The sequence below is a fragment of the Mytilinidion resinicola genome (assembly GCF_010093595.1).
Source record: "Mytilinidion resinicola strain CBS 304.34 unplaced genomic scaffold BDZ99scaffold_18, whole genome shotgun sequence".
Lineage (NCBI taxonomy): Eukaryota > Fungi > Ascomycota > Dothideomycetes > Mytilinidiales > Mytilinidiaceae > Mytilinidion > Mytilinidion resinicola.
Window position 1 is genome coordinate 339939 of NW_022985454.1, and position 24115 is coordinate 364053.

The window sequence follows — 24115 nt, forward strand, 5'->3', positions numbered from 1 at the left end:
CTACTACTTGCTGCTACCCCGGTCCGCTTTCTGAGTTAAGCTGCCTGATATAATTGGTTCGCATCAACACCTTATTAGTTCCTGCTTTCTGGGTATATTAGGTGTTCTATGCTACTAACCATGGTACTATTATATGTCATCTCTCTTCTATCTTATAAATTTTACACATATATCTCTCTTACCCTCTTCTCTTCTCTTCTATCTCTTATAATATGGCTAATTCTACTGTTCTTTATGCCCTTGTTCCTACTAGGGGTCTTACTATTATCTCCTATCTACGGTTAATACTAAAATATAAGCTGGGATATGTTTTTGGAGATGATAATTATGGTGGTGTACAAGATATACTAGATAAAGATATACCAATAGTATTACCTTAGGAGTTACGGTGTATCTCTTTTTTTTTCTTTTGTTATTCTGCTAGTCTTCTTAAGGACATTATTAGGGATTACTATATTTCCTGCCTGCGCGTACGCCGGCTCTTCCGTCTTAATAATCTCCGCTTTGGGGTTCGCTTTGCTAGGACTCTTGGGTTTCATCTGTTTAACTTGGGTGTCTTAGATGGCCTGGATGCTACTACTTTATTGGTCTAATTCTATTAAGGAGGATATTGCAGATGATACTTTGGATTCCAATGGTGATATCGTCTAGGCGGACATTAGGACAAAATTTAGTAGCCCTGCGCTATCATCGCCGCTAGCCAGTGGCCCGTTCTATTCTAAAGGCACCAATCACAACCTCTTTTCTATGTATTAAAATGCTCAGGAATCACTATGATTGGTGCCTTGAAAATAACAAGGTGAATGCGTGCACGCTCCACACACAACACTTACCCCGGGTACCATAGTAAAAACTCAACAATTCGCTTTCAAGCTAAGATAGCAAACTCGACTAGAGAGAGATGACTGCATACAGTCACGTAAAGCGCGGGCCTTTGCTGTCATCTCTGCCCGTGTCCCTCTCCTCCTTTCATACGATAGTCAACCGTGTCTTCGTGGCGCCCTTGAAGCCTTTATGAATTATATCATTCTCAATTCCAAGACGAGAGAGTCTAGCCAGGAACCCAAGCCGTTCAAACGCTCCCGGCTTTCGCAGCGACGCTCCAAGAACTAGGCAGTAGTCCCCACCTCCCTTCGTACAAAGACGCATTAGATAACAGCAATAGCTCCCCTCAATCCTTCCCGGATCTTGCTCTGCTCGATGAACAGTCAGGGGCCATGGAAAACTGGGAGAAAGGCGCGACACAGCGAGCGTTACATCAGGCTGGAAGCTGATGTATTCATTTGCGGCTGTTGAACTTGCTGGTTGGAACGTGACATTCAGACCATTGATGTCTGGGGGGAAATGCAGCCAGGCAGAAACAAGAGGACCGTCGAAAATAGCATAGCCGTCCGTCACTTGGCCGAATGGATCCAGTCCAGCTAGGCTACACCGAATCTCAACGACTTCGGTGAGCCAAGTGATATCTTCTCTTTCTTCAAAGCTTGATCTGAGATGGTTGTAGCTAACCATATAGTCGAGCGAGGCCCAGCTGAATGACGGAGCACGGTAGGTGCGACTTACAAAGCAATTCTCCCGCTTCGCAGTATTCCATAAGAAGCCTCTCATTGATCCGTCATTCCAGATGCCAGCGACGTATGGATCTTTAAGCAGCTTACTGAGAACCTGTACAACACCTGACAGCGCGGGGAGCTTATCGCTTTCTTTGGTGAGGGACGCATTCGTAAATCGTGGTATGATATCGCAATACCAGAACTTGTGCAGCTTATGCCGGGGGGTTTCCTGAGAAAGATGCTTCCGACTGTAAGGATGAGGGTCGTTGAATAGTGTATGAGAGACGTCCCAGGAACTCCTGCATTCGCACTGTTCGACAGTGTTGCATTCCCAACGGAGCTCATGGAGGGAAAATAGTAAAACACGAGTGGATAGCAGGCGTTCTTGAAAGGCCCATGCACGCTTCTCTAGGGGGTCGATCGAAGGCAGGAAATGATGGGTTAAAGCCTGTCGAAACGCAACCGGTTTGGGCGACAAGTTTGGATTTTCTGGTTGGAACATTACGGTTCCGTTCAGAAGCTTGGGTCTTGGTCTTAAAAATCCCTCGGTGTCACCAGTAGCAGACCCAGCAGCCAATGTGACAACAGCATGCTCATATATGGCTGCCATGTGGGCCGATTGTTCCTCCCAATCAGGTCGAGAGTCCTGAAGTATGCAGAGAGAGTCGATCCATATATATGAAAAGCCTAGTAAAGCAGTGATTTCGATTGCATGCTGGAAAGTTTTTGGCAGCCGGGACCATGGAATGTCCCTCATCCATGAATCCACAGTTGTACTCTCAGTAGCAAGGGATCGCTCTAGTCCCCAACAGTGAGATAATGCAACGTAGCGCTCCATCTTGGTGTTTTTGGTGTTCATGAGGCGGATCCGAAAAGGTGCTTGCGGATCATGGCTTGACTTTACGCGAAGAATTCGCTTTGGCATGGCGAGAGGTCCATTGGCTTTGCAATTCATGTGGGTTTCCAAGCAGTCCCTCAGCCATGATTTGGCCAGAGCTATGCAAGCGAGTGATCTAGCATGAGCCTCAACTGGAGGGCATGAAAGGAGATTAGGATGTATAGGTTCACATTCGGCGCCTGGGTTAAATCAGTAGGAAAGAGCTGACGTGAGTACTCAAGATAAGGCTGTACTCCAGTATTCTATCAAGGGTAGAGATTTAGTTGGTAGTCATACCTGGAAGTTGAGGGCAGAAGCAGTCAAACACGACTCCCCACTCAACTCGAAGATGTAACGGGTGACGACCCCAAATACTAACGTCTATTTCCAGATCACTAAGATCGGACCTCACTTTGAAGACTATGTCGCGTAGCAATGCGCACGACCGGCATTGTTTGGCAGATAGCGAAAGCTCACGCAATTTTATGTCGTGATACACCCATAGCGGGGATGGTACCAACAGATCCAAACATGTTGGACAACTAGCATCCATGACAAAAGCCCTTGCAAACGACTCTGAGGTGGAAGGTTGGTCTGATAAGTTGAGCTGCTTTCGTGAAATTGTGGACAGATGAGGATGATGAACTGGATGTCTAGAACGCGTCGTGCTGCCCCCCCGCAGCCTGACGGTTGCTTTTCGACATTTCCATGTGACCTATCACTGCACCTAGCATAGATGGAATTAGTGGGCAATTGCTTTCTTGCGGCCTTTATACTTCACATTTTTAGCAATATTTCCCTCAGTAAATCGGCACTTCATTTCTCCCTCAGAACATCGCGTCAGAGAAAGTTAGCTGCATCTTTGTGGGGCGTGGGGCTGTCCAATCTTTCCAGTAAAATGATTTGACTCTAGACGCTGGGAAAAGTGCAGGAGAAGCGACGGACGAAGATGAAGGTTGCCATAGAAGTTTGTTTTAGCACAAGACAGAAGAAACGTGTGGGTCCGAACCCAGCACGTGACATTACTCGATCAACTACAGCCAGCCGTCCACAATCTATACAGCACCCTCTTTCTAGATCTCACGAAAATCGTTTACGTACAGCAGGTACTTCTATGCCATGTCATTCATGAAGCCTCTCCAAATCTTCTAACCACTTGCCCGGAATTTCTTTTAGATACGGAACTCCATGTTGCGTGCCGAATGAAGCACCTCGCATTGATTTCTCTAACCTATGAGACGCACCCAATGCGTCCCTTTTACCGTCATAAACACCCACCGTGACTCCCTCCGTGCTCTACCCTTTCCACAGCCTTACGGATTAGGAGGACAACAAAGCTCACCAGGACCCCAGGACATTGGAAACATTCAAGACGAGTTATACAGCATCTTCATTAAACTTCATAACGTCTAGCAATCATTACACGCCTTTTAGTCATGGCTTTCATCCTATCCATGCCATACCCAAAATAAACACCCTTCCGCGCTAAACGCAATGCCTACAAAAGATATCAAAACACCAACCCGTTTCCTCCTCATCCCTCATTTACAACTCAAATTCCCCATCCGCCCATCCCGATGCGTCCCCTCCTTCGCCGCCCCAAAATCCCCCGCCACCAGCGTGCGATTATACATCAAACACCCCGTCATCAGCTCGCCCCCCGGCGTGCCGTAGTACCCCGCCGGCGTCGGCACCTCCCACGCGATATACGCCGCCTTGCACCCGCTGAGCCCGTTGCACTGCTCCAGGCACCCGATGTATAGGTCAGTGTCGTTAGTCGAGGCCGGGTCCCAGTACGCGGCGTAGACCTGGTTGGCGGCGTCAACGCTGGCGAGGGGCGCGTAGTGCGGTGGGGACGAGGAGAGCGACACGGGAAGCACGGTGTAGACGGGGCAGGTCGCCGGGATGGGAGTGTAGGCGGGGCCGCCAGCGCGGGGAGCGAGGGGGTTGTGGAGGGGGAGGGCGAGGGCGGTTGTGGTGGTGAGGAGAGTGGTGAGGAGGGTTGTGGAGAGCATTGTGGGTGCTTTTGGCTCGAGCTCAGAGGTGGTTGGGCGGTGAAGTCGACTGGAACGAGTTGTTGCGGGTAGGTGTTTTCGCTTGAAGAGGATAGATATTCTCGATTGAAGGAGAAGGATTCTGCGCGAAATGTGGTTTAAGTGGTTTGTTGACCAGGTTGACAGGTGGTTGATTGTCGTATAATTGAAGTCAGGGATTGAGGTTGGCTTTAAGAACACGAAGACGAGACGAGAGGCTTTATCAGTGAGACCGGAGGTTTGATATTGAGACTGACCTGTAAAGAGTGAGAAAACAAGAGGGGTTAGTGAGACGAGTTATATAAGAGGCAGGAAATCTGTCATTAGTGACGATTTAAGGCGCAGCGGGAGAGGCTGGGAAGGGTCAGCTGCGACCCACAACGCAACCCGGGGTCCCGCATCTCGTGAAGCACAAATAGATTATTCGGCCGTTGGTTCCTGCGATGATGTCGGATCGGCCGATCAATACATGTCTGGGGCAAGTCCTCCTGCAGACGTCATGCTGTAACCACGGTCCAGGGGTAAGCTGAGCTGACATTGGGCGATGCGCGCACACTAAGTCTATTTGTTTGTCCAAATCGAGTTTGTGCGTTCGTTTTCGGACGCCATTGATCTAGAGTGGTGTTGTCGTGAGTGGTTGATGTCTGACAAGGTGACATGATGGGATGAGGTCTGGGGTGGAACGAAGCTGGCAGCGAGGCTGGTCGACATCGTGAGTGGCTGACAGGGGGTCTTAGCGTGTGGAGAAACAGTCGATCTGTCTTTCAGGGGTATGCGGATGACCTCACTCAACGTCTATCATGAAACGCTCATGGATGGAGCTCGTTCAGGTATTCCAGCTGCTCTTTCGGGAAACAAGACGGCCTTTTGCGAGGTTTGACACGGCCAGAACTTCTACAACAAGCGCAATTATTTCAGGGCTGGTGCTCTGAACATCCGTGTAAGTGCTATTTATATATGCCTGTTACACCCGATTCTGCCTCATCACTCCACCAAACTATCGACTTGTCGAGTGCTTGTTTCCCTTCCCTAGTAGCAGGCAGGCCTCTTAGTCATTCTTCAAGAAGAGAGAGCTGTTCGTAAATGAGTACGAAACCGTGAAATTAATGTATCAGTGAGCGTAGTCAATGCGCAATCCTCTTTGCTGAATAGTTTCACAGTCGGTGTAATCGGAATACTTCTCGACGTGCTCTAGTCGTAGCTGAGGTAATGGACCACTTGTACTCTGCGACTTTCGCAGCAGCACAGCAAGTGCTTGCGACCAACCTCGTGTTTTCTGCTGCATCGTTTCGTGTTAGTCAAACGAAGTCTACGTGCTTTGCACATACTAATAGAATCGTGCATCTTGCTAGATGCTCCAGCGGCTGTGCAGTGGCTTCGAGGCGAATTGAAACTAGAAGATTAGCAAGCTCAAGTACGACGAGAACATACATGTCATTTGCTTCGAAGTTCTGAACGGTCACAGGCGGGCATCTGGCGATCTGCTTTGGCCTATTGAAAGTCTCAATCTGTGTCCATAGCAACTACTTATCATACACACCTGGAACCTGGGCATCCTCCCACTCAATCGCCTTCGCCAGGATCCGCCTCGCTAACTTCAGCCCGTTTGACCTGCTGCCAACACCTATCACACCATTGAATCCAAGTGGCCAGCAACCGAAAGTTTTTTAACGTGGAGAAAAAGGTATGACGGATGTCGAGGGCGAACAAGCTCCGTAGGTCAGTCAGATAAGAGACTAGGAAAGACCCTTTGCTGCGCTCTCTGAGCAGAAGATCAGCATACGCCAGAGCTTCATAACGAACTGCTCCGCATCGTCATCAAGCAGCTGCACAAATGATTAGTAAATCATCAGGTTTCTGAACGGGGGAGGACAGCTTACCGCTTCGAACTCGGACACCAGGTCCTCAGGCTTTCCCCTGTTCTTGAGATGATTGCCAATAAAGTCAATCATCTCCTGCTCCTGCACGCCGAGATAGTCCATAATCTTCTTCTCAACGAATGGCATGATAGTCCCCTCTAGCGCGGCGTCATCAAAGAAGTCCCACTTGACTTCCCAACTGAAGAGGGCTTCTTTGTCGGCCACGGGAATGGAGAGAGCGAGTTGGCGAGTAGCCTCCTTACGCTCCTCCGGTGTCAAGCTAGCAGCTTCTGCCGCAGTATCGATTTGGATAGGGACGAGAATGCGCCTAGTCGTGACCTCCTCTTCCTCCTCGTCTTCGAGCAAGCTTTCGATTTCAGCAGCAGACTTGCGTGGTGCAGCAGCAGCATTGACTTTCTGTGCAGCAGCTCCAAGCGACAGCTTGAAGGGCGCGGCCGGTTCTTGAGCTGGTACGTCGGGGTATAGCTGGTCCAGGAAGTTATCAGCCATATCGCGTTCCTTCTTGCGTAGCCGGTCCTTGTGGGCATTGTCTCGTTTCTCCTGCTCCCGGTCCATATTGTCGGCCTGGAATTCTCTCAGACGCACGTCCGCCCGCTTTCGGGCCCAGGCGGCATGATCTCTATGGTATTCGTGATTTTTGGTAGTGGCTTCAACCTCATCATTCCAATCCTTCAGCTTCTTGGCCATTTCAGCTGCCACCTTCTCTTTGTCGGCTTCTTCTTGAGTGTCACGAGCCTTTTCACGTTCTAGAGCTAGTCCACGACTCTTTTCCCGATTGATCCAGCGTCGCTCGTAGTCGAGATACTGCTTTTCCAGATCAGACTCCTTCTTGGCTTTGTGTCGGCGCTCTATCTCAGAATCGCTTGCTGAGTCGTCCTCATCGTCGCGTTTTATCCAACCTGCAGATCCGTTGGCACCATTGACAAACGAAACTCCGCCTTGGTAGTCCTTGGGGATCTGGGCACCGAAACCTTTTGGTCCACTGGGAGCACCATGAACTCCACGATCCCTAGGGCCGACTGGTATGCCATTTGCGCCTCCTGCAGGGCCGAGTGGAGCTGTCCGGGGAGGAGATCCTAACCGGTTCGCCCTTGAGCCAGCAACATTCCTGGCCCATTGCGCCGCCTCCAGTTCTTCTTCCTGCCGCAGTCGCTCCATATCTCGTCTGTGACTCCGGTCTCTGAATGCAGCAATCTCTGCTGCGACTGTTTCGCGCATGTCTTCGGGAATATCTGATAGTTCGTCCTCGACAGTCAGCGGGATCGTGACAACTTCCGCATTTGTTCCCTCAGGCTTCACGTCGCCGCCTTGCATGACTATATCTCCGTACATAGCGACGTCGACATCGATGTTGTTCGGGGGAGGAGGATTGAAGAGGCTCGCGAGGACGTCTGCGAGATTGTTTTTGGCCGTGTCGGTTCGAAATTCTACTTCCTCCTCGCTCTCCTTTTTGCGTTCTTGCCATTCGTCAGCGTACTTGACGGAGGCTTCGTCCACAACGATCTGGATGCTAGTCAATAAAAAGGACGCAGACTTGGAAGTTGGGACTGACCTGAAGAGTGGCCTTCTCGACTGTCTTCTTCTCGTCCTCACCATCTACGCCATCCTTCTCGACGTCTTTCTTGGCCTTAGGTTCTTGCTTCTTCACTGGAACCTGAATATCCTTAAAGATTTTCGCAGCGGTCGCCAGGCCCTGAGAATCCTCATACTCGGCAAATCCAAACTTGCAAGGCTGGCCGTTCGCGTCCGTAGCTCGCGTCCACCTCCGCAAACCACCAGCACAGCGTAGTATCCTCTGCAAATCATGATCAAAGTCATCACCTCCGCCTGACTTATTTCCGAGTGCCTCCGTGATGTTGTTGACGAATATGGTGCGCGCGATTTCTTCCCTCGTCGGCGGATTAAGACTGGCAACAGGCTCCCTCATCTGGAACCCCCGATCAGCGCCTCTGTATTCGTGACCCAGACCTCGTCGACCACCAGCCGATCCGGGGTCCGCGGCGCTCTCCCTACGCCCTCCGGAGGAATCTTGTCGGGTTGGTCCAGAGGTTCCTAGGCGAATGACGGGCGCATTGAAGTTGATGTTGGGCATGTTCGCGGGAGGCTGAAAGTTAAGTGGGAGACCAGCTGGTCGGCCTGGAAGTGAGCCCTGAGCTTGCGCCATGCCGGGCGGTGCGGCAGTTCCTGGTGCGGGCATACCTGGTGGTGCGCCTGGAATTGTTAGTAGTGCGCTCTCTTTGACTGCATGATGGAAGGCCTTACCCATCCCCGGGGGAGGCGCCATGCCCGGTGGCGGTCCATAGCCTGGTGGTCGCTGAAACTGTCCGGGTGCTGTTTCCGTCAGTACGAAGATATATTCAGCGACAAACGTCGCGCGAAGGAGCCACACGCCTTGATAGTTGTACATGTCTGCAGCCGCGCCGATCTGCGCGTCTCGGAAGCTGGCGTGAAGCTTCGAGGGTGGTCGGAAAGTAACAGCTACGGTTGGCTACGCGCCGGAACAGTGTGATAGAGATGAGTGGGTTGAGCACTGGGGGAGAGGTTGAAGACGTGAAAGTGAAGACCTATCACGTCGAGAGCCGGCAAAACTTCGCCTGCTTGGCTTGGCGAGCCTTGCGCCAAACTTTCTCTGCAGCGAACAGAAGCACAACCACCTCGAACGCGTCCTCGACTGGCCCCGCTGCCAATTCACTCAATTAGATGGCATCTCAATAACCCACGGCATCCATCTCGCATCCACCATCATGGAGTTCCGCCGCGTAGGAGACGCCCTCCTGCGCTCTCCTCACTCCATCATCCCATCTCCCTCCATGTCTCTCCGAGCCTCCCAACGCCCTCTCATCTCCCTCTCAACCCTCTCAACACCATTCCAGCAGCGCAGCTTCTCCACAACCCGCCCAACCCTCGCCGCAGCCCCCCAACGCGCACCCCCCCCCCCCCCCCCCCCCCCCCCCAACGAGCCCGACGACCTCTCCGCCTCCCTCGACTCCCTCATCGGCCACTCCATCCTCGACACCCCCTCCAAACCCCCGGCCCCACGCTCCTCCTCCACCGACTTCAACGCCGCCTACGGCAGATCCACCTTCGGCAGCTCCAACCGCGCCGCCCCCGGCGGGCCGCCGGCGCCCTACGCGCGCTCCCTCGACTTCAGCCGCATGCAGATGCCCGAGGGCACACCCTCGATGCCGTCGAAGATGCCGCCGCCGCCGTCGCCCCTGGCCGCGTCTGCAGCGCCGCCGCGCTTCAACGCTAGCAGCGGGCGCAGCATCACGCTGGATCCGAGCAAAGGGCGGGATCTGATTCGGGGGCTGGGGATGCTGAATAGTTTAGTCGCGCGGAACAGGGTCAAGGCGGATGTGCATGCGCAGCGGTTTCATGAGCGGGCGGGGCTGAAGAGGAAGAGGTTGCATGGGGAGAGGTGGCGGAAGAGGTTTAAGGTGGGGTTTAGGAGTTTGACGGAGAGGGTGGCGGAGTTGACGAGGAAGGGGTGGTAGACAGTTTGGGGAGGAGTGGAGAGATGGGCGGGGAAGGAGAGGGTGTGTATTTGTATTTGGGGATTTGAGGGCATGGAAAGGGGTGGAATGAAGAGGAGTGTATGGCATTGCATTAGAGGAGGGTGGGCGTAGTGGCTGTACAGTCAAGACTTTGATATAAAAATTGTACCACCAGTTCAATCAAACCTCGTTACATACCTAGATCCATTTCTGAATGTTCGTGCGGTCAATTCTGTACCTTATTGTACCCAAAGCGTATACGCACCGGCACCCTCCGTGTGAGCGCTCTTCACCACACAGGCCAGTCACATCTGTAACTTCTTCAACCATATGGCATACCTACCGTCAGATACTTCTTCCACATTCCAAAAGAACAGATTCGCTCTCCTTTCATCACATGTCATCCACCCATCACAAGCACAAATCAGCGCAGCATCACCAACACCATAAACCAAGAAGTCAGAGTTAAGCTGCCTAACATAACACCTAGCCACACTAGCAGCCTACCAATCCAGTCGCAGTATAATATGGAAAAATGATAAGGCCAGTCGCATCATAGTGTAGAAAAGGGATGAAGCCGTTCCGCCAACACCGTGCATGCGGAAGACGCCCCTAGCCCATCCAGTGAACGTGAAGAAGATATAAAGACCAGTGCCGCCGCCGTCCGTCTATGGCCCCTTACCGTGTGCCCGGCGCCCAGTCGTAGAAATCGTAAGACATAAGAGACCCCGACAGAAGCAAAAGAAAACGTGTCGTCCATACCCGTCATGTCGTGTAGGCGATATCTAGCACCAAGAGTCCGCCCGGTCCCTTCTACCCATCATCCATCTTCATAAACCATAAACCCAACCCTCCAAGTTCATCTCCCAACCCCCCTACACCCCAAACCTCCCGCCCCCCAACCCAATCCTCCGCCCCAACAACTTCGTCCGCCCCGTCTTCACCGTCTCCCTAAACTTCCCCCAACTCCGCTCCCGCTCCTCCCAATCCGCCATCTGCCCGAGCATAAAATCCCACGTCTTACTCTCCAGCCTCACCGCCTCCTCCCCCCTCATGCACATCTCGCGATAAATCCGCTGCTGGCGCGCCCTCCCCGCCGCCTCCTCGCCCACAAGATACGGGTCCTCGAGCGGGCTCGTCGGCACCCCACCGCCAAGGTTGTCGAGCGCGGTGGTCGACGCGGCGGGGGATGTCCCTGCCGACGCCGCAGTCGCGGGGCTAACAACAGCAGGCGGGGGCACCGCGGCGAGCGAGTGCAGCAGCGCCGTCGTGTTGGCGGCCTGGTTGGCGCGGCGGCGCGCGACGTTCTCGTACTGGCGCGATTGGTGGTTGCTGTGGATGTTGCTCCAGTGCGAGATGTTGTAGTTGTGGGCGGAGAGGTCGCTGGCGGAGCCATGGGCGCGGGATTGGAAGCCGGGTGCGTATCTGGGGGAGGGGAGGCCGAGGCGGGGTGGGGCGGCTTGGGTAGATGTGGTCGCGCGGCGGGCTGTGGGGGAGGGGCGCGAGGTGGAGTTGGGAGTGGGGATGCTCTGGCGGCGCGACGTGTAGGTTGGCGCTTCGGAGACATAGGACGGCGCGGCGGAGCGTATGGAGGCGGTTTCGGGGTCGCGTTGGTAGAGTGGGAGGGCCTCGGTGTAGAGAGGCGTGGTGGTGATGTTGCACGTCATGGTTGTGATCGCGTGCGTGGGGGAGTGGATAAGTGGATATGTATGTTGATAAAGCTAGGAGAAAGAGAAGAGAAGAAATAGTGCAGCCGAAGAGAGGAACGGCTAGAGGAGGAAATGAGAGAGAGGAATGAGGAATGAGGAAGCGCAAGGGAGAAGAAAGGGCGCGGTGGGTGGAGAGGGGTGAATATATTGGCGTCGGGCGGAGGGTTGATTCAGGAACAGCTCACATGCCTGGCCCAGGCACGCCAGGGTAGCTATGCACAAGGACCACGGCAGCTGGACGCTCTTCCAGACGGTAGCAGAAGACGGCGCTGGATCCGTCCGGCTGGGTGGGTAAGGACGCCGTGGATGCAAATGGTGGGTGCATGAGCTGCAGAAGCGGGGTGGATTCTGGCTTCTTCGAGGGGTAGACCCTCCGCGGCTTGCAGCACGACACAGCCTCAACGCCATGGAGCTCTTCCAGGCGCTGCAGGTTAACGCCGAGATAAGGCCAAGCCGAACTGCCCAACCTGACCATGGCTGCAATCGAGTGGGTAATGCTTCCAAGAGCCTTATACAGAGGCCAGCCTCGGCGTCTTGCGCGGCCCTTGCTTGGTTCAAGGAGCCAGAGAAAGAGAGACAAACCTGCTTGAAGCCACGTCCACATCACCCTACATATACCACGCACTTAGCTGAAGGATGGCTGTGGATACCCGTTCCCGTATTTCCGCTGGTGCTAGAGAGGTGTCGTTCGTACGGATCGAACCACGACCCATGTTTGCCGGAAGCGCATCACGACTTCCGGCCTTCGGTGCTGGCGTAGCGAGTTCCCGTGGTACCTACCTGCCCGACTGCATCTAGTTAGGATGGAGTTTTCTCCGACTGAGGGCTGTGTGCTTCGTATGGCTGTGGCACGCTGACGGGCGTTAGTGTCGTGTGAGGCATATAAGTGAGCCATTTGGCATCCAAGTTGTAGCCCTCGATAAAACACTGTACACAGTATGGTAGTAGAGAGCTCGGAGCTGGCCAGTATTCTCGGCACCGAGTGACCAGCTCTCCACACCCACTCTCGCTAGTCTCCTGCTGGGCGTAGTTGGAGGTGTCCAGGCCTCATCATGCGCAAGTGTCATGCTGGCGTTCCCAGATCCACAGATAAGGATGCCAAAAGTGTAACGTCTGACGATAACCGGGCACGTCTTCTGCATTCGTAACTGTTGCTGTTGTTGCGAGAAACCGAGATACATCAACGTAGAGAAATTACGGCCGGGACACCACCCTAGTCCAACATGCTGGAGGTGTCCGTCCCGCCAGTCCTCAAAGGGGTATTTCCAAGCCACTTCGCCTGTCGCCAAACGCCTGAGAAGTAGAATTATTAGAAGCCTCCTTACCGTGTAGCCCTCACCTAGCATCCCACTTTCCTCGACCCTGCCGCTTGTATGGCGCTTCAGAGAAGCCCTCATCCTCCATGTCATTGTCGAAATCTTCAATCTCAAACTTGCTACCAAGAGCTTCCCTGGCCTGTCTGAGCATCAACTTCGTTTGAGCGCTCATTTTTCGTAACCGCAATTCCTCCTCCATTTCATCGCGTTTGACCTTGTTGATCAGGCGCTGCGACTCGGCGGGGAGGGGGCTGGTTTGCTGAACCTGGAACATAACCGGTGAACCATAGCTTTGCCGGTTGTATTCGCGGGCACGTGGTGAAGCAAACGAAGCAGTTTTTCGGAAGGCTGGTGATCCTGTATTCGACACCAAGGAGACGCGCGCTGACGATGTGCGGCGAGATAAGGGAATCCGCGAAGGCCTCTCACTGGAGCCGTGGGCCATGGAACCAGCTCGAGATACTGGGCGCGGGATCTGAGAAGGCGAAAGAGGTGTCGATAAAGCTGGAAGGCGTCGTTCTGAAAGCCTTGGGCTTGACGCTCTAGAGTCTGCGTCTCCTGAATCCTGTACCATGACCCACTCCCGATCATCCGTACACTGCCGCTTGATGGTTCGCGGACGAGTCTCGTCCACGGACGCTATAGACAAAACCCCATAGTTGTCTTCTGGAAATCGTCCGGGGAGTGTTGAAGCATCGGGAAATGCCTTCAGCTCTGGATTCATCGATAGCTTTTCCCACACGTTTGACTCTGAGACGCCACCTTGAATGTCGTAGCCCTGTCCGCCACCGGCATGGAACCCTCTGAACGGCACGGCGCAGTACTGCACCAGCTTCCCCGCCACTCCGCCCACCATCGTGATGAGATTCCTTAACGTCGACTGGCTCATGCCATTCGATGCCGACGGCCCGTCCATTACTCCCCCCGCGGGCGTATTATCCCAGTATCCGCGACGCTGCCCCCCAAGATTGTGATAATCGTCGGCCTCTCGTTGGAAGTTCCCCAAGACCTGTGGCGTCTCTGACCCTCCTGCCAGATGGTACTTTTCGTAGGCCAGCGGTGGCGGGCTCTTGGCATTGCCTGCGCGATCTATCGACGCGCCCACGGAATGGTCCCAGAGATCGGAACCAGTGGAGAACGGTGTTGTGAAGTACGAGTCGGAGTTGTCGTGCCGCGAGCGCTTCTTGCTAGTGCTGAAGCTATCGTATCCTGTCGCGTGTCTGCCTGGCCGGCCGGTAGCGAGAGCGGGAGTATGTGGGGGAGGGTTGAAGAAGATGGGCTTGGCGCCCGTGTGCGTATCGAGGATCGGAGCCACGGGAGAGCCATATGACCCGGGCATGTGTCGCGGTCGCGGTGAGACGGTAGTCATGATACTAGACTTGGGAGAGGCGATTGCGGGGAGAGCTCAGCTGGGAGCTTGGAGGTGGATAGTTCTGCACAGAGCGAATGAATAGAGTTCCGCCAATAATCACAGAGTCTCGCGCAGAGCCCCTTGATGCAGTGAGTCTGTTATGCGCCCATGGCGTGGAGGATGAATATGATGTTGGAGCTGGGCCGAGTTTGTTGTTGAGAGCTCTAATCGTTGCTGGGCGCTTTCTAGCGCGTGGCCCATGCGTCACAAGACGGTGGAAAGTCAGCCGGACCTCTCTCCCCAGCCTCAATTCTGCCATCTCAATTCTCATGGAGTGGTCCAACGATATCCAGCTTCTTATCCAACCCCTTTTGAATGTTGTCTCCGATTCTAATCTGAAAAAAGCCGCAGCTCGTCTAGCTTATTTACAAAACAATGAAGAAGACCTCCCTTTAGAAATTACTTATGATTTAGGACTCAACAGTGTAAAAGTCAAGATGTCAAACGGCTGGCAGTCATTGCCGTAGTGTTATGTCATAGTTCGATCTCTAAGACGACCAATGACAATAGCGTACTACCAGCTGCTGTGCCCTATAAGGCGCCAATCTCAAACACGACTCCTTTCTTCAAAATGCATATATAGCTCCTAAGCGCTGGGTCAGATTCAAGCTCGCAATTTTGTCCACTACTCATAGAAGGAAAAGATATCCTCTCAATCAGCCTCGCACATTTCTCACGGTCTATGATTTCCTAAGGTTCAATCAAACTCCTGCTCTTCTATCCATATATTTCTATATATAACCAGCTACTGTGACACAACCTAAAACTTATCCACGATGCCCGACACAACCACCCTCACTAGCCTCCCTTTCGACCGCACACCCTTCGAATCCCTCCTCAAACGCCGCGTCTTCTTCACCGAATCCTTCGAGATCTACCGCAAAGCAACTAATTTCAACGGCGACAACAAGGGCCTATACGACTATGGCCCTCCAGGCTGTGCGTTACAAGCCAACATCGTAGACGCTTGGCGGAAGCACTTCGTCCTCGAAGAAGACATGCTCGAGCTGGACTGTACGATGCTGACTCCCGAAGAGGTTTTCAAGACGAGCGGCCATGTGGAGAAGTTTGCGGACTGGATGTGCAAGGATCCGATTACAGGTGATTATCTGAGGGCGGATCATCTGGTTGAGAGTGTGTTGGAGGGGAGGCTAGATGGGGATAGACGAGCACGGAGTCTTGCTATTGAGAAAGAGGAGAAAGCTGGCAGCGACTCCAAGAAGAACAAGCTGAAGGCTAAGGATGTCGAGGCGATGCGGTTGGATGACCCAACAAAGCAGGAGTATGAAGAAATATTAGCCAAGGTACGTAAATTAGCGGAAAGGCATGATACATTTTAAGAATACGACTACATCGACGCTCCCATATCGCCACTTTGATCCCTTCGATCTATCTCCAACATCCAGATTGAAGCAACTTAAGCCAACTCCTCAAACCTAGATCGATAATTACGACGGCCCCGAACTTGGCGAGCTGATCAAGCGGTTAAACATCCGCAACCCCAACAGCAACAACCCCGTCCTCCCCCCCATCCCCTTCAACCTCATGTTCAAGACCTCCATTGGTCCTAGCGCTGCGGCTTCCGCCTACCTCCGTCCCGAAACCGCCCAAAGCCAATTCGTAAACTTCCGCAAACTCCTCGAGTACAACCAGAACCAGATGCCCTTCGCATCCGCAAGCATCGGGAAAGCATTCCGCAACGAAATCGCGCCGCGCTCCGGCTTACTTCGAGTTCGAGAGTTTCTGCTAGCGGAGATCGAGCACTTCGTTGATCCAGACGGTGGGAAGAAGCATGAAAAGTTCGAGGAAGTGCGGGAGGTGGAGCTGAGGTTGTTGGACCGGGAGACGCAGTTGGCTGGGCAAACCGACCTTCGCATTATGATGATTGGTGAGGCTGTAAAGCAACGCATCGTGGATAACGAGACGCTCGGGTACTTCTTAGCACGTGTTAGACTGTTTCTTCAGAAGCTGGGCGTAAGCATGGAGAAGTTGAGGTTTCGGCAGCATCTTGCCAACGAAATGGCGCACTACGCTACCGACTGCTGGGACGCGGAGCTGCTGACTTCGTATGGCTGGATCGAGTGCGTTGGGTGTGCAGATCGTAGTGTGTACGACCTGACCGTCCACGCAAAGCGGACCGGAGAGGCGCTGGTAGTTCGCGAGCCTCTCGCAGAACCACTGGAAGTCGAGGAGTGGCAGGCCATGCTGGACAAGAAGAAGCTTGGGCCGAAATTTCGGAAAGACGCAAAAACCATTGAAGACGCTATCGCAGCGCTATCGCAAACCGCTCTCGAGTCTGCTGCCGCTACCCTCGAAAAAGAAGAGAAAATCACACTCCGTCTATCAGACAGCCACTCAGACATTACCCTCAGTACCGACCTCATTACCATCTCTCAAGTCACACGGCTCGAGCACACCCGCGAATACACCCCCAACGTCATCGAACCCTCCTTCGGCATCGGGCGCATCCTATACAGCTTGCTCGAACACGTTTACTGGCATCGCGAAGGCGATGTCGCGCGTGGTGTAAGTCTCCTGTTCTCTTGCATTTCGCTCTCAGCGCCCCTGCTCCGAATCTAGAAGTAGTCATCACTGACGACACACCAGGTCCTCTCCCTCCCTCCCTCCATCGCCCCCACAAAGGTCCTCCTCGTCCCCCTCTCCGCCCAACCCGCCTTCCTCCCCATCCTGCGCACTCTTTCCCGGAAACTCCGCGCGCTGGGCATCTCCAGCCGCATTGATGATAGCTCCGCGACGATCGGAAAGCGGTACTCGCGCAATGACGAGCTTGGGACGCCGTTTGGCGTCACGGTAGACTTTGAGTCTGTGAAAGACGGGAGCGTGACGTTGAGGGAGAGAGATGGTATGAGACAGGTGCGGTCGTCGCAGGAGGGGGTTGTGGAAGCGATTGTGAGGCTGGTTGCAGGTTTGGAGACGTGGGAGGATGTTGAGAGCAGGTTGCCGGCGTTTGGGGTGGAGTGAGTGAAGAAAATGCTTCCTATTGACGTATTGAGGGCGACATTCGAGGTCCTTCAACGGGCGATTAAGTTTCGGACGAGATGTCAAATCCTGTAGACCGCGAATTAGGCCGACCTGCTGGCGACCTTCTAACGTTCTAATTGGCTTAATGATCAATTCGCCGTCCTGTCATTAGACTAGCAGGCCAAACTAGCTAGGTCAAGGAGCCGGCTCCGTACTCGCTCATGAGACCAATCTAAACTAATGATATTCTCAGCAAGCCTCAGAACGAAGTCAATAAGGTTTGATCTCTATTTAGATGTCGCTAGAAAACTAGAGGTACTTTGAGATGATAACTTCCAAGAGCAGGTGTATAATCAGAAGAAAAGGAGGTTAGAGCGTAGCATAAAATTATACATAGCAACGATTACAACTCTGCATCATAAGGTAATAGTAACTTTGCACATGTCGAGCACCTTTTAAGATATGACGACAAAGTAGTAAGCTTCTTATATGCCTGACTACTTATTTAAAGACACGCGGGTAACAGACATTCGACATACGCGTTTATGGCACGCGAGCAGAGCCAAATGTGCTGCCCACAACACAACATGGGTACGGGATAAGCTGATATCCAGAGCAGTGGTGAACAGTGGAAACCCTCCTTCTGTGCCTCATGAGCAATGAGGCTTAGCCTAGTGCCCACATCTCGAACCGATTTTCCATAGAATACCGCTAATGCCTTCGACTTACAAGACCATGCGGCCAGAATACTTCCGCATGTGTGAGCATGGTTCGCGAGTATGTTTCGCGAGCATTGCCACGTAGTCTGTAAGCAGCATGTGCATGAAGCACAATACTGACCCCGAGATGAAGTTTATTGCACCCGTTCATACTTGATGTGTCGAGGTCCGTCTGACCTCGTACAAGCATCTTGGATCCATTCCTCAAGCGTGACGTCCAACCTGCTCTTTCGAGTGCCGAATAGATTCCTCCAGAACCAATGAAGACCCAAGCTAGATAGTAGTGTCGTACTGATAGCTAGTGACAATGATGTTACTTGGAGAGTTTGGCCTACTTCCAGTGGCCGTGATGGAAAGGTTGCCCATATTCCCCATACTAAGCTGATCAGTAGAAAGATCTGCTGAGCTTGATCGCTTCTGTTGATGTGGTATTGTGACATCGCTAGTATGCCATATGCCATGGCAATACAGACGAAAAGTGGCGTAGTGGGAGACAGGAATAGATGTAAAACCTGAACAAAGAGATTTAGAAGAATCTACGTGGTGTCAGCCTTGTGCAAAATCGAGGGAAACTTGCTCTAATTACCTGTGCAAAGTTCCGTATCTCGACTGGAGCTTCAATCGTGATGTCAGAGAAGGGAGGTATCCAGTGAGGATTGGTCAATTTGGTCGAATTCCCAAATCTTGGGATGCTTGATGCTGCGACACAGCTCCCTATAGGAAAGCCATGGCACGCATCGTAGCCACGCATCGCTGCATAGCAGAGGATTTGACCCACTGTCAAAAAAAGATTGTCAAGTCTCCGTCGGGGCGGGGGCGTTGAGACAAAGAGGACGCCATATATGTTGTCGAGTAAGGTAGCGTTTGCATTTTGTAGCGCCCGCGATAATACCAGTCCACCATGGCCGTGTGCGATGAAGATTATGGGAGTTTCATCTTGGCCTGAATCTCTCTGCTCCTTCAAGGAGTTCAGCAGACTCATCGCCGGTTCTGCGACACTAACGTCTAGATCGCAAGGGATTGTCCATAATCTTTCGTGACCATGGAATTCCTTAGAACTATGCGGTTCGACCCCCCAGGTGTATGAGAGTGCAGGATATGGAATAATGGCCTCTCCACACCCAAAATGGGTTTCTGTCTTCCTGACGGACGATTTATCTAGCTGATTGCGGATACGCACCTCCACAAGGTCAACCCTTTCTTTCAGTGATGATTTCATATGGGGCAATCGAATAGATAAGAAGTCGCATCTTGCGGGGATGGAGACAGAGGAGGCGTGCGTTGGTGTCATATCGTGGTGCAAGGCACCGTCGGCAGCTACACCCCGTTAGCCTCAACTCTATTTGGACGTGCGGTGAAAATAGAGTACGTTCTGGGGACTCAAAGCGTGGATGGAACACAATACGCGACCACGGAATGAATGAAGCTGACACTTGGGGATATGAGAGAAGGAAAGCCGGTTGTAGGATGATAGCGGCAACAGAAACAGCGCAAGAAAAGAAATTGCCAAGAGAAGCCGTGATATGCAGGAATGGCGGCGCATAAGCTGTGCGACAGCTCAGCCCGCACCCCTCACCGGTGAGGGAACCCGGGCGTTCTGCAGCGCATAGCCACTATCTAATCCAGCCTGGGCGGCGACAGACTTCCATGGTTGCCTTTGCGCTGCTTTGGAACACCACATTTTCTTCCTTGCTCGGACCAAAGCTTGAGGACGTATCTATTCGCATTGCATCACTGCACGCCGGCCCTCTGCTTTGAAGTGTCCGCTCCTGTCTCAATCCCTCCGCCTCTCACCTATCACACTTCTACCTTCCCGCCTCTGTGCCACTCATTATTTCGCACTCCCGTTTTGTCCCCCTCTTGTCTTCCCCGAGTCCGCGACCGATCTTTGGGGCACCGCCAGTCCTACACCTTGTTCAGCGACTCCAAAGACGCTCTTATGCCAGCAGCGACCTTCGTAGGCTACGTCGCCCCGCCATAATTGACTCGTCGTAATGGCAGATCTCCCGCACACCAAGTACACGCAATGGCTCCGGACGCAGGCGAAGACTTTCCCAGCCGCTGACCAGAGACTATCGTGTCCCTACTGCAGCGGCCGTATATTCCAGAACGACGACCAATTGTGGGATCATACCCTCTTAAACCACTTGGTCACACTAGAGGGCTTAGGTATCGACCCTCAGAATCCTGGTCGATTCCGAAAAGTCCTTATAGACGAAGCTGCGTAGGTTTAACTGCTAGCCACAGTCCCATATTGGGCTACCACACGTGAGTCCCCAGACTGACAATAGACTTAGGAGAGGATCAGCTGACCAGGCCACGCGGGAGTCCCATGTCTCATTTAAGGCTCCTGCGGGTACTGGGTCAACGCCCGATTTGGCACAGCTGTCTCTGTTGGAACCAAGGTCCTCCCAAGCGCATCCCCGTTCCAACAAGAAGCGTCCTGCTGGATACGATCTCCAACCATCTGAGTTAAAGCTACGTGTGATCCGGGACAACCCTTATGTAGAGGACCTAGACTATTCAAGGAAGATCCCATTCTCTGTTGGCGCTTATTCTACCTCTCGTCCCAGGTCCAATCAGCTTCAACTGTTCAACCCCAAGGATGCTTCCAGCGAGGATTGCTCCGTCGTCGCCAACCCGCACAGCCAGCATCATGCCTCGCATCGACACCAGCCCAAGGCCCGGAGATCGACCTATTCCAGCTCAAGACATAGCACTCGTCCGGCCTCCCCAGACTATGACGTTGCCCCCCCACCAAGCTCCGAGTCCCTCCAACAACCTGGTATCCTTGAAGTCCAGCGTACCAATCTTCGCTATCCAGATCTCATCTCACAGCCCGATGCATATCCAATCTCCCAGGAACAGCTAGCCTCCGAAGTCAAGTCCATATATGCCAGCTTAACAATGGTGGAAACCAAGTGCATCCATGTCGACCGCGCTCAAGCCTCTGTTGCACCTGATTCTAGAGGGGATTCTAAGCTCGCCGAGCTCGCCAATGACCACTGGCAGGCCCTAATTGCTCTACATCGAACTTTATTGCATGAGCATCATGACTTTTTCTTGGCTTCTCAGCACCCCTCCGCTTTTCCCGCTTTGCGTCGTCTGGCATCTAAGTATTCGATGCCGGCGCGGATGTGGAAACACGGGATTCATTCCTTTCTTGAGCTGCTCCGACGCCGGTTGCCAGAGTCTTTGGATTATATGTTGGCTTTTATTTATCTGGCCTACCAAATGATGTCCCTACTGCACGAGACTGTTCCTACATTTAAAGACACCTGGATTGAATGTCTAGGAGATCTTACACGGTATCGCATGGCTATTAAGAACGAGGATTTGCGTGATCGTGAAACGTGGGCTGGAGTCGCACGTTTTTGGTATAGCAAAGCCGCTGATAAGAGTCCATACGTTGGTCGTCTATATCACCACCTTGCCATCCTCGTTCGCCCGAATGCGCTGCAGCAGCTCTACTACTATTCCCGTTCTCTCACGTGTGTTGTTCCTTTTATGAGCGCTCGGGAGTCAATTCTCACGTTGCTTGACCCTATTCTAGGACGGTCCAGTGCTTCATACACGCATTCGCTGCCCATTGATACCAGCTTTATCAGAGCTCACGGTATTCTCTTTGGGAGGTTGTCGACTGACGCCTTTGAAGAGTCCAAGGATGCTTTCCTAGACCAGCTAGACAACCATATTGGGCGAGTAACAGCAAAGTGGAACGAGCAGGGTGTTTTCATTGCTGTTACCAATATCGCTGGTTTCTTTGACTACGGCTCTCACGACTCGCCTTTGAGACTGATCTATCAGTCATATGCTGAGAAGATTGCCCACAAATCTCAGAGATCGTCCAGTCCTTTGGAACAACACTCCTTAAGTCGCTCACCATCTCCTTCTTCTCTAGGATCGAAACAACTCAGCTCGGACAGAACCTCGTCGCAAGTGTCCAAATTGTCTCATGATGTCGCCTTTTCGTCCGCCTGTCGTCTTGCCTTTTCCACTTTTGCTCTTGTTCTTCGGCGTATTGGGGATAAGAATGTTCTTACGAGGGGCCCCCATCCGCAACCTTCGGAGAGTTCGAATACTAATGACGGTGTCTTGCTGGAATCGAAGCAAATAAGACATGGGTGTTTTCTACCTGAGCATCCTCATTTGATTGAAGAGTTTAAGGCAAACAACGTCGGCATTACACTATGTCCTATCTCCAACGCGCTTCTACACTTTTGCGGGAACATCAAAGAGCATTCATGTCCGCGACTACTAGCCGTTGAAATTCCCTCTATGGCGAACCGCGACAGTTACGGGAATGGAAAAGAAGATGTGCTCACTTGCAGCAAGACAGTAGCGCACGAGCTCTCCAAGAACTGCCTTAGTCTCATTCGCAAGGCCTCATCGCTTTTTCATTGCCAATTTTCACATTTTGTAGCCTTCTCACTCTTCGTCAAGGGTGTCTTGGGTCGTCCAACCGGTGAAGGAAGAGCTATTACATCTGGCGTAGCGTCGTCCCAGCCTAATGGGAGAAAAATACTTATTGAGAAACTGGAAGAGCTTCTTGTCTCATCAACGTCCTTGATGGTGCCTTTCACTATAATCGTCGTCGCTGCGGTTATATCCCGAATCTTGGTTTGGTATAAGGCCCAAGGGAAACTGGCCTTAGGAGTGCTTCTAGCAGCATGTGTTTTCAAGGCGGTACGTCTGGCTGAAAACGCCGGCGGCTATATTCTTCTTGCGTAAGCTTCAAGCTCTATCATGTCAGTGACTTGGCTGATGACTGTCATAGAGTCGGACTGACGTATTTGTTCTTTGCGCTTGGAATTTGCCGGCTCGGGAGAGGGTAAGTTGCTTTCCCTAAAAATGAGAAGCCCATGCAACTGACACTATATTAGGTCTCCCTTTATCGCAACCACAATAGGGATCCTGATCACGATTGTTGTTATCCAGTTCCAGCCCATTCGCGATTTCTGGACTGGACTTACCGGCCTAGACAGTAGTTTTGCCATCTGCGTTGGGATCCCACTGAGCTTCTACTGCTGCGATCTAGTCGTTATGCACATCACCAAAGCTGTACAGTCTCAAAGCCACGACGAAACACATTTACCCTCTCCCCATGCGCGGGAAGCAAGCATCCCCATTCCTCTGGGACCCCTTCCCAGCAGTCCCAACCAAAATCGTCGTCTGCGCCAACAACGCGATGGTGACGAAGGTGGGCTTGCCGACGATGAGATCGACCGCAACTTGGCCTCGCAGATTAGGTCCTGGAATGATTCCCTCCCTAATCGTAGAACGACAAAAGGTCAGTCTTCATAGAACGATACAGCATCCTGTTGAGGTCCCGAGCAAGCTGTGACACGATTCTTGTACATGACACAATGTATGTACCTGTGCTTCCGGTGTTCTTGTATGTGCTTTTCGGCGGTCATCACCCTGATTCACTTGAATCTCATTACGTTATCAAACGCCTTACTCTACGGAGGAAGCTGTACGCTAGGTAGTTACTCGCGCACTAAGTAGAGTTCTGTGCATCCTCTCGTGCTGGAGACTTTGACTCTCTTCGTTGGATTCGTCTGGCGTTGGGTTGACTTGGTTTCGCCAGGAGGAGCATGAACCATCTTCGGGGTTTCATTGGAGTCTGTTGACCCAAACAGGGAGATAATCTATCACATCTATCACCTTGCAGGGCTTCGAAGCTCTACATGCTCCAAAGAACCAAACGCTTCTGCTCTCATGAACCCGTGATCCTGCATGACGCATTACTGCACTGCGGACATGTTTTATTAAGCCCATCTATGACCCTACTGCTAAAATCTCTGGGCACCATTCTGCTGGCACATGGTATCGATAGTAGTATTCACCAGCTAGAAATGGCGGAAGGCTAACTCGGATCATACCACAAAATGCATATCACGTGACAGAAAGATTAGGTACGCAGCAGCTCTGATATCTGTGCAATTTTAACCCTGTATATTTAGCGTTTGCTCTTCCACTTTGGCATTCGAAGAGCCCCAAAAACATCCGATTCATGCATTTCTACTTCAATGCGCGAACAAACTGGAACAGTGACCGTCTGGGCTACCCTGCGCCGCAATCAGTGTTTTATCTCGCCCAAACTCGTCAAGCAGAACTGAATTGCACGAGCCCTACGAT

General features: G+C 52.5%; 9 protein-coding genes across 9 annotated transcripts; 3 read left to right on the forward strand and 6 right to left on the reverse strand.

The window, feature by feature from the left end:
- Window positions 1–674: 674 nt before the first annotated feature.
- Window positions 675–2753, reverse strand: BDZ99DRAFT_106968 (HET-domain-containing protein). Its single transcript, XM_033712368.1, has 2 exons — window positions 2728–2753; window positions 675–2630 (listed from the first exon to the last, which is right to left on the reverse strand). Exon 2 carries the CDS (start codon window positions 2506–2508, stop codon window positions 970–972), a length of 1539 nt encoding a protein of 512 aa, XP_033572502.1. The 5' UTR covers window positions 2509–2630; window positions 2728–2753; the 3' UTR covers window positions 675–969.
- A 781-nt stretch (window positions 2754–3534) lies between these two features.
- BDZ99DRAFT_574459 (uncharacterized protein) lies at window positions 3535–4753 on the reverse strand. The gene has a single exon (XM_033728377.1). It carries the CDS (start codon window positions 4443–4445, stop codon window positions 3972–3974), a length of 474 nt encoding a protein of 157 aa, XP_033572503.1. The 5' UTR covers window positions 4446–4753; the 3' UTR covers window positions 3535–3971.
- Window positions 4754–6072: 1319 nt separating this feature from the next.
- Window positions 6073–8866, reverse strand: BDZ99DRAFT_107062 (uncharacterized protein). Its single transcript, XM_033712369.1, has 5 exons — window positions 8733–8866; window positions 8606–8674; window positions 7896–8554; window positions 6344–7846; window positions 6073–6289 (listed from the first exon to the last, which is right to left on the reverse strand). The coding sequence occupies exons 2-5, from the start codon at window positions 8625–8627 to the stop codon at window positions 6200–6202; spliced, it is 2274 nt and encodes a 757-aa protein (XP_033572504.1). The 5' UTR covers window positions 8628–8674; window positions 8733–8866; the 3' UTR covers window positions 6073–6199.
- A 117-nt stretch (window positions 8867–8983) lies between these two features.
- BDZ99DRAFT_466520 (uncharacterized protein) lies at window positions 8984–10031 on the forward strand. The gene has a single exon (XM_033720792.1). It carries the CDS (start codon window positions 9088–9090, stop codon window positions 9835–9837), a length of 750 nt encoding a protein of 249 aa, XP_033572505.1. The 5' UTR covers window positions 8984–9087; the 3' UTR covers window positions 9838–10031.
- A 681-nt stretch (window positions 10032–10712) lies between these two features.
- On the reverse strand, window positions 10713–11690 carry BDZ99DRAFT_501749 (uncharacterized protein; the record flags this gene model as incomplete). Its single annotated transcript, XM_033723841.1, has 1 exon — window positions 10713–11690. The coding sequence occupies exon 1, from the start codon at window positions 11502–11504 to the stop codon at window positions 10713–10715; it is 792 nt and encodes a 263-aa protein (XP_033572506.1). The 5' UTR covers window positions 11505–11690.
- A 1191-nt stretch (window positions 11691–12881) lies between these two features.
- Window positions 12882–14201, reverse strand: BDZ99DRAFT_490577 (uncharacterized protein; the record flags this gene model as incomplete). Its single annotated transcript, XM_033723061.1, has 1 exon — window positions 12882–14201. One exon carries the CDS (start codon window positions 14199–14201, stop codon window positions 12882–12884), a length of 1320 nt encoding a protein of 439 aa, XP_033572507.1.
- An 848-nt stretch (window positions 14202–15049) lies between these two features.
- BDZ99DRAFT_501751 (glycyl-tRNA synthetase) lies at window positions 15050–17673 on the forward strand (the record flags this gene model as incomplete). The annotated part of the gene is made up of 3 exons (XM_033723842.1): window positions 15050–15577; window positions 15714–16799; window positions 16881–17673. 3 exons carry the CDS (start codon window positions 15050–15052, stop codon window positions 17253–17255), a joined length of 1989 nt encoding a protein of 662 aa, XP_033572508.1. The 3' UTR covers window positions 17256–17673.
- On the reverse strand, window positions 17674–19453 carry BDZ99DRAFT_466523 (uncharacterized protein). The gene is made up of 3 exons (XM_033720793.1): window positions 19344–19453; window positions 18561–19291; window positions 17674–18510 (listed from the first exon to the last, which is right to left on the reverse strand). Exons 2-3 carry the CDS (start codon window positions 19263–19265, stop codon window positions 18109–18111), a joined length of 1107 nt encoding a protein of 368 aa, XP_033572509.1. The 5' UTR covers window positions 19266–19291; window positions 19344–19453; the 3' UTR covers window positions 17674–18108.
- Window positions 19454–20800: 1347 nt separating this feature from the next.
- Window positions 20801–23675, forward strand: BDZ99DRAFT_423858 (uncharacterized protein). Its single transcript, XM_033717041.1, has 3 exons — window positions 20801–22701; window positions 22752–22805; window positions 22858–23675. Exons 1-3 carry the CDS (start codon window positions 20882–20884, stop codon window positions 23276–23278), a joined length of 2295 nt encoding a protein of 764 aa, XP_033572510.1. The 5' UTR covers window positions 20801–20881; the 3' UTR covers window positions 23279–23675.
- The last annotated feature ends 440 nt before the right edge of the window (window positions 23676–24115 follow it).

Coding starts and splice junctions, on each gene's coding strand:
- BDZ99DRAFT_106968 (XM_033712368.1), bottom strand. CDS start 2,508: ATGAATTGCAAAGCCAATGGACCTCTCGCCATGCCAAAGCGAATTCTT.
- BDZ99DRAFT_574459 (XM_033728377.1), bottom strand. CDS start 4,445: ATGCTCTCCACAACCCTCCTCACCACTCTCCTCACCACCACAACCGCC.
- BDZ99DRAFT_107062 (XM_033712369.1), bottom strand. CDS start 8,627: ATGGCGCCTCCCCCGGGGATGG. Junction 8,555..8,605: donor GGCGCCTCCCCCGGGGATGG/GTAAGGCCTTCC, acceptor TAACAATTCCAG/GCGCACCACCAGGTATGCCC. Junction 7,847..7,895: donor TCGAGAAGGCCACTCTTCAG/GTCAGTCCCAAC, acceptor ACTAGCATCCAG/ATCGTTGTGGACGAAGCCTC.
- BDZ99DRAFT_466520 (XM_033720792.1), top strand. CDS start 9,088: ATGGAGTTCCGCCGCGTAGGAGACGCCCTCCTGCGCTCTCCTCACTCC.
- BDZ99DRAFT_466523 (XM_033720793.1), bottom strand. CDS start 19,265: ATGACACCAACGCACGCCTCCTCTGTCTCCATCCCCGCAAGATGCGAC. Junction 18,511..18,560: donor AGATACGGAACTTTGCACAG/GTAATTAGAGCA, acceptor GACACCACGTAG/ATTCTTCTAAATCTCTTTGT.
- BDZ99DRAFT_423858 (XM_033717041.1), top strand. CDS start 20,882: ATGGTGGAAACCAAGTGCATCCATGTCGACCGCGCTCAAGCCTCTGTT. Junction 22,702..22,751: donor GGCGGCTATATTCTTCTTGC/GTAAGCTTCAAG, acceptor TGACTGTCATAG/AGTCGGACTGACGTATTTGT. Junction 22,806..22,857: donor ATTTGCCGGCTCGGGAGAGG/GTAAGTTGCTTT, acceptor ACACTATATTAG/GTCTCCCTTTATCGCAACCA.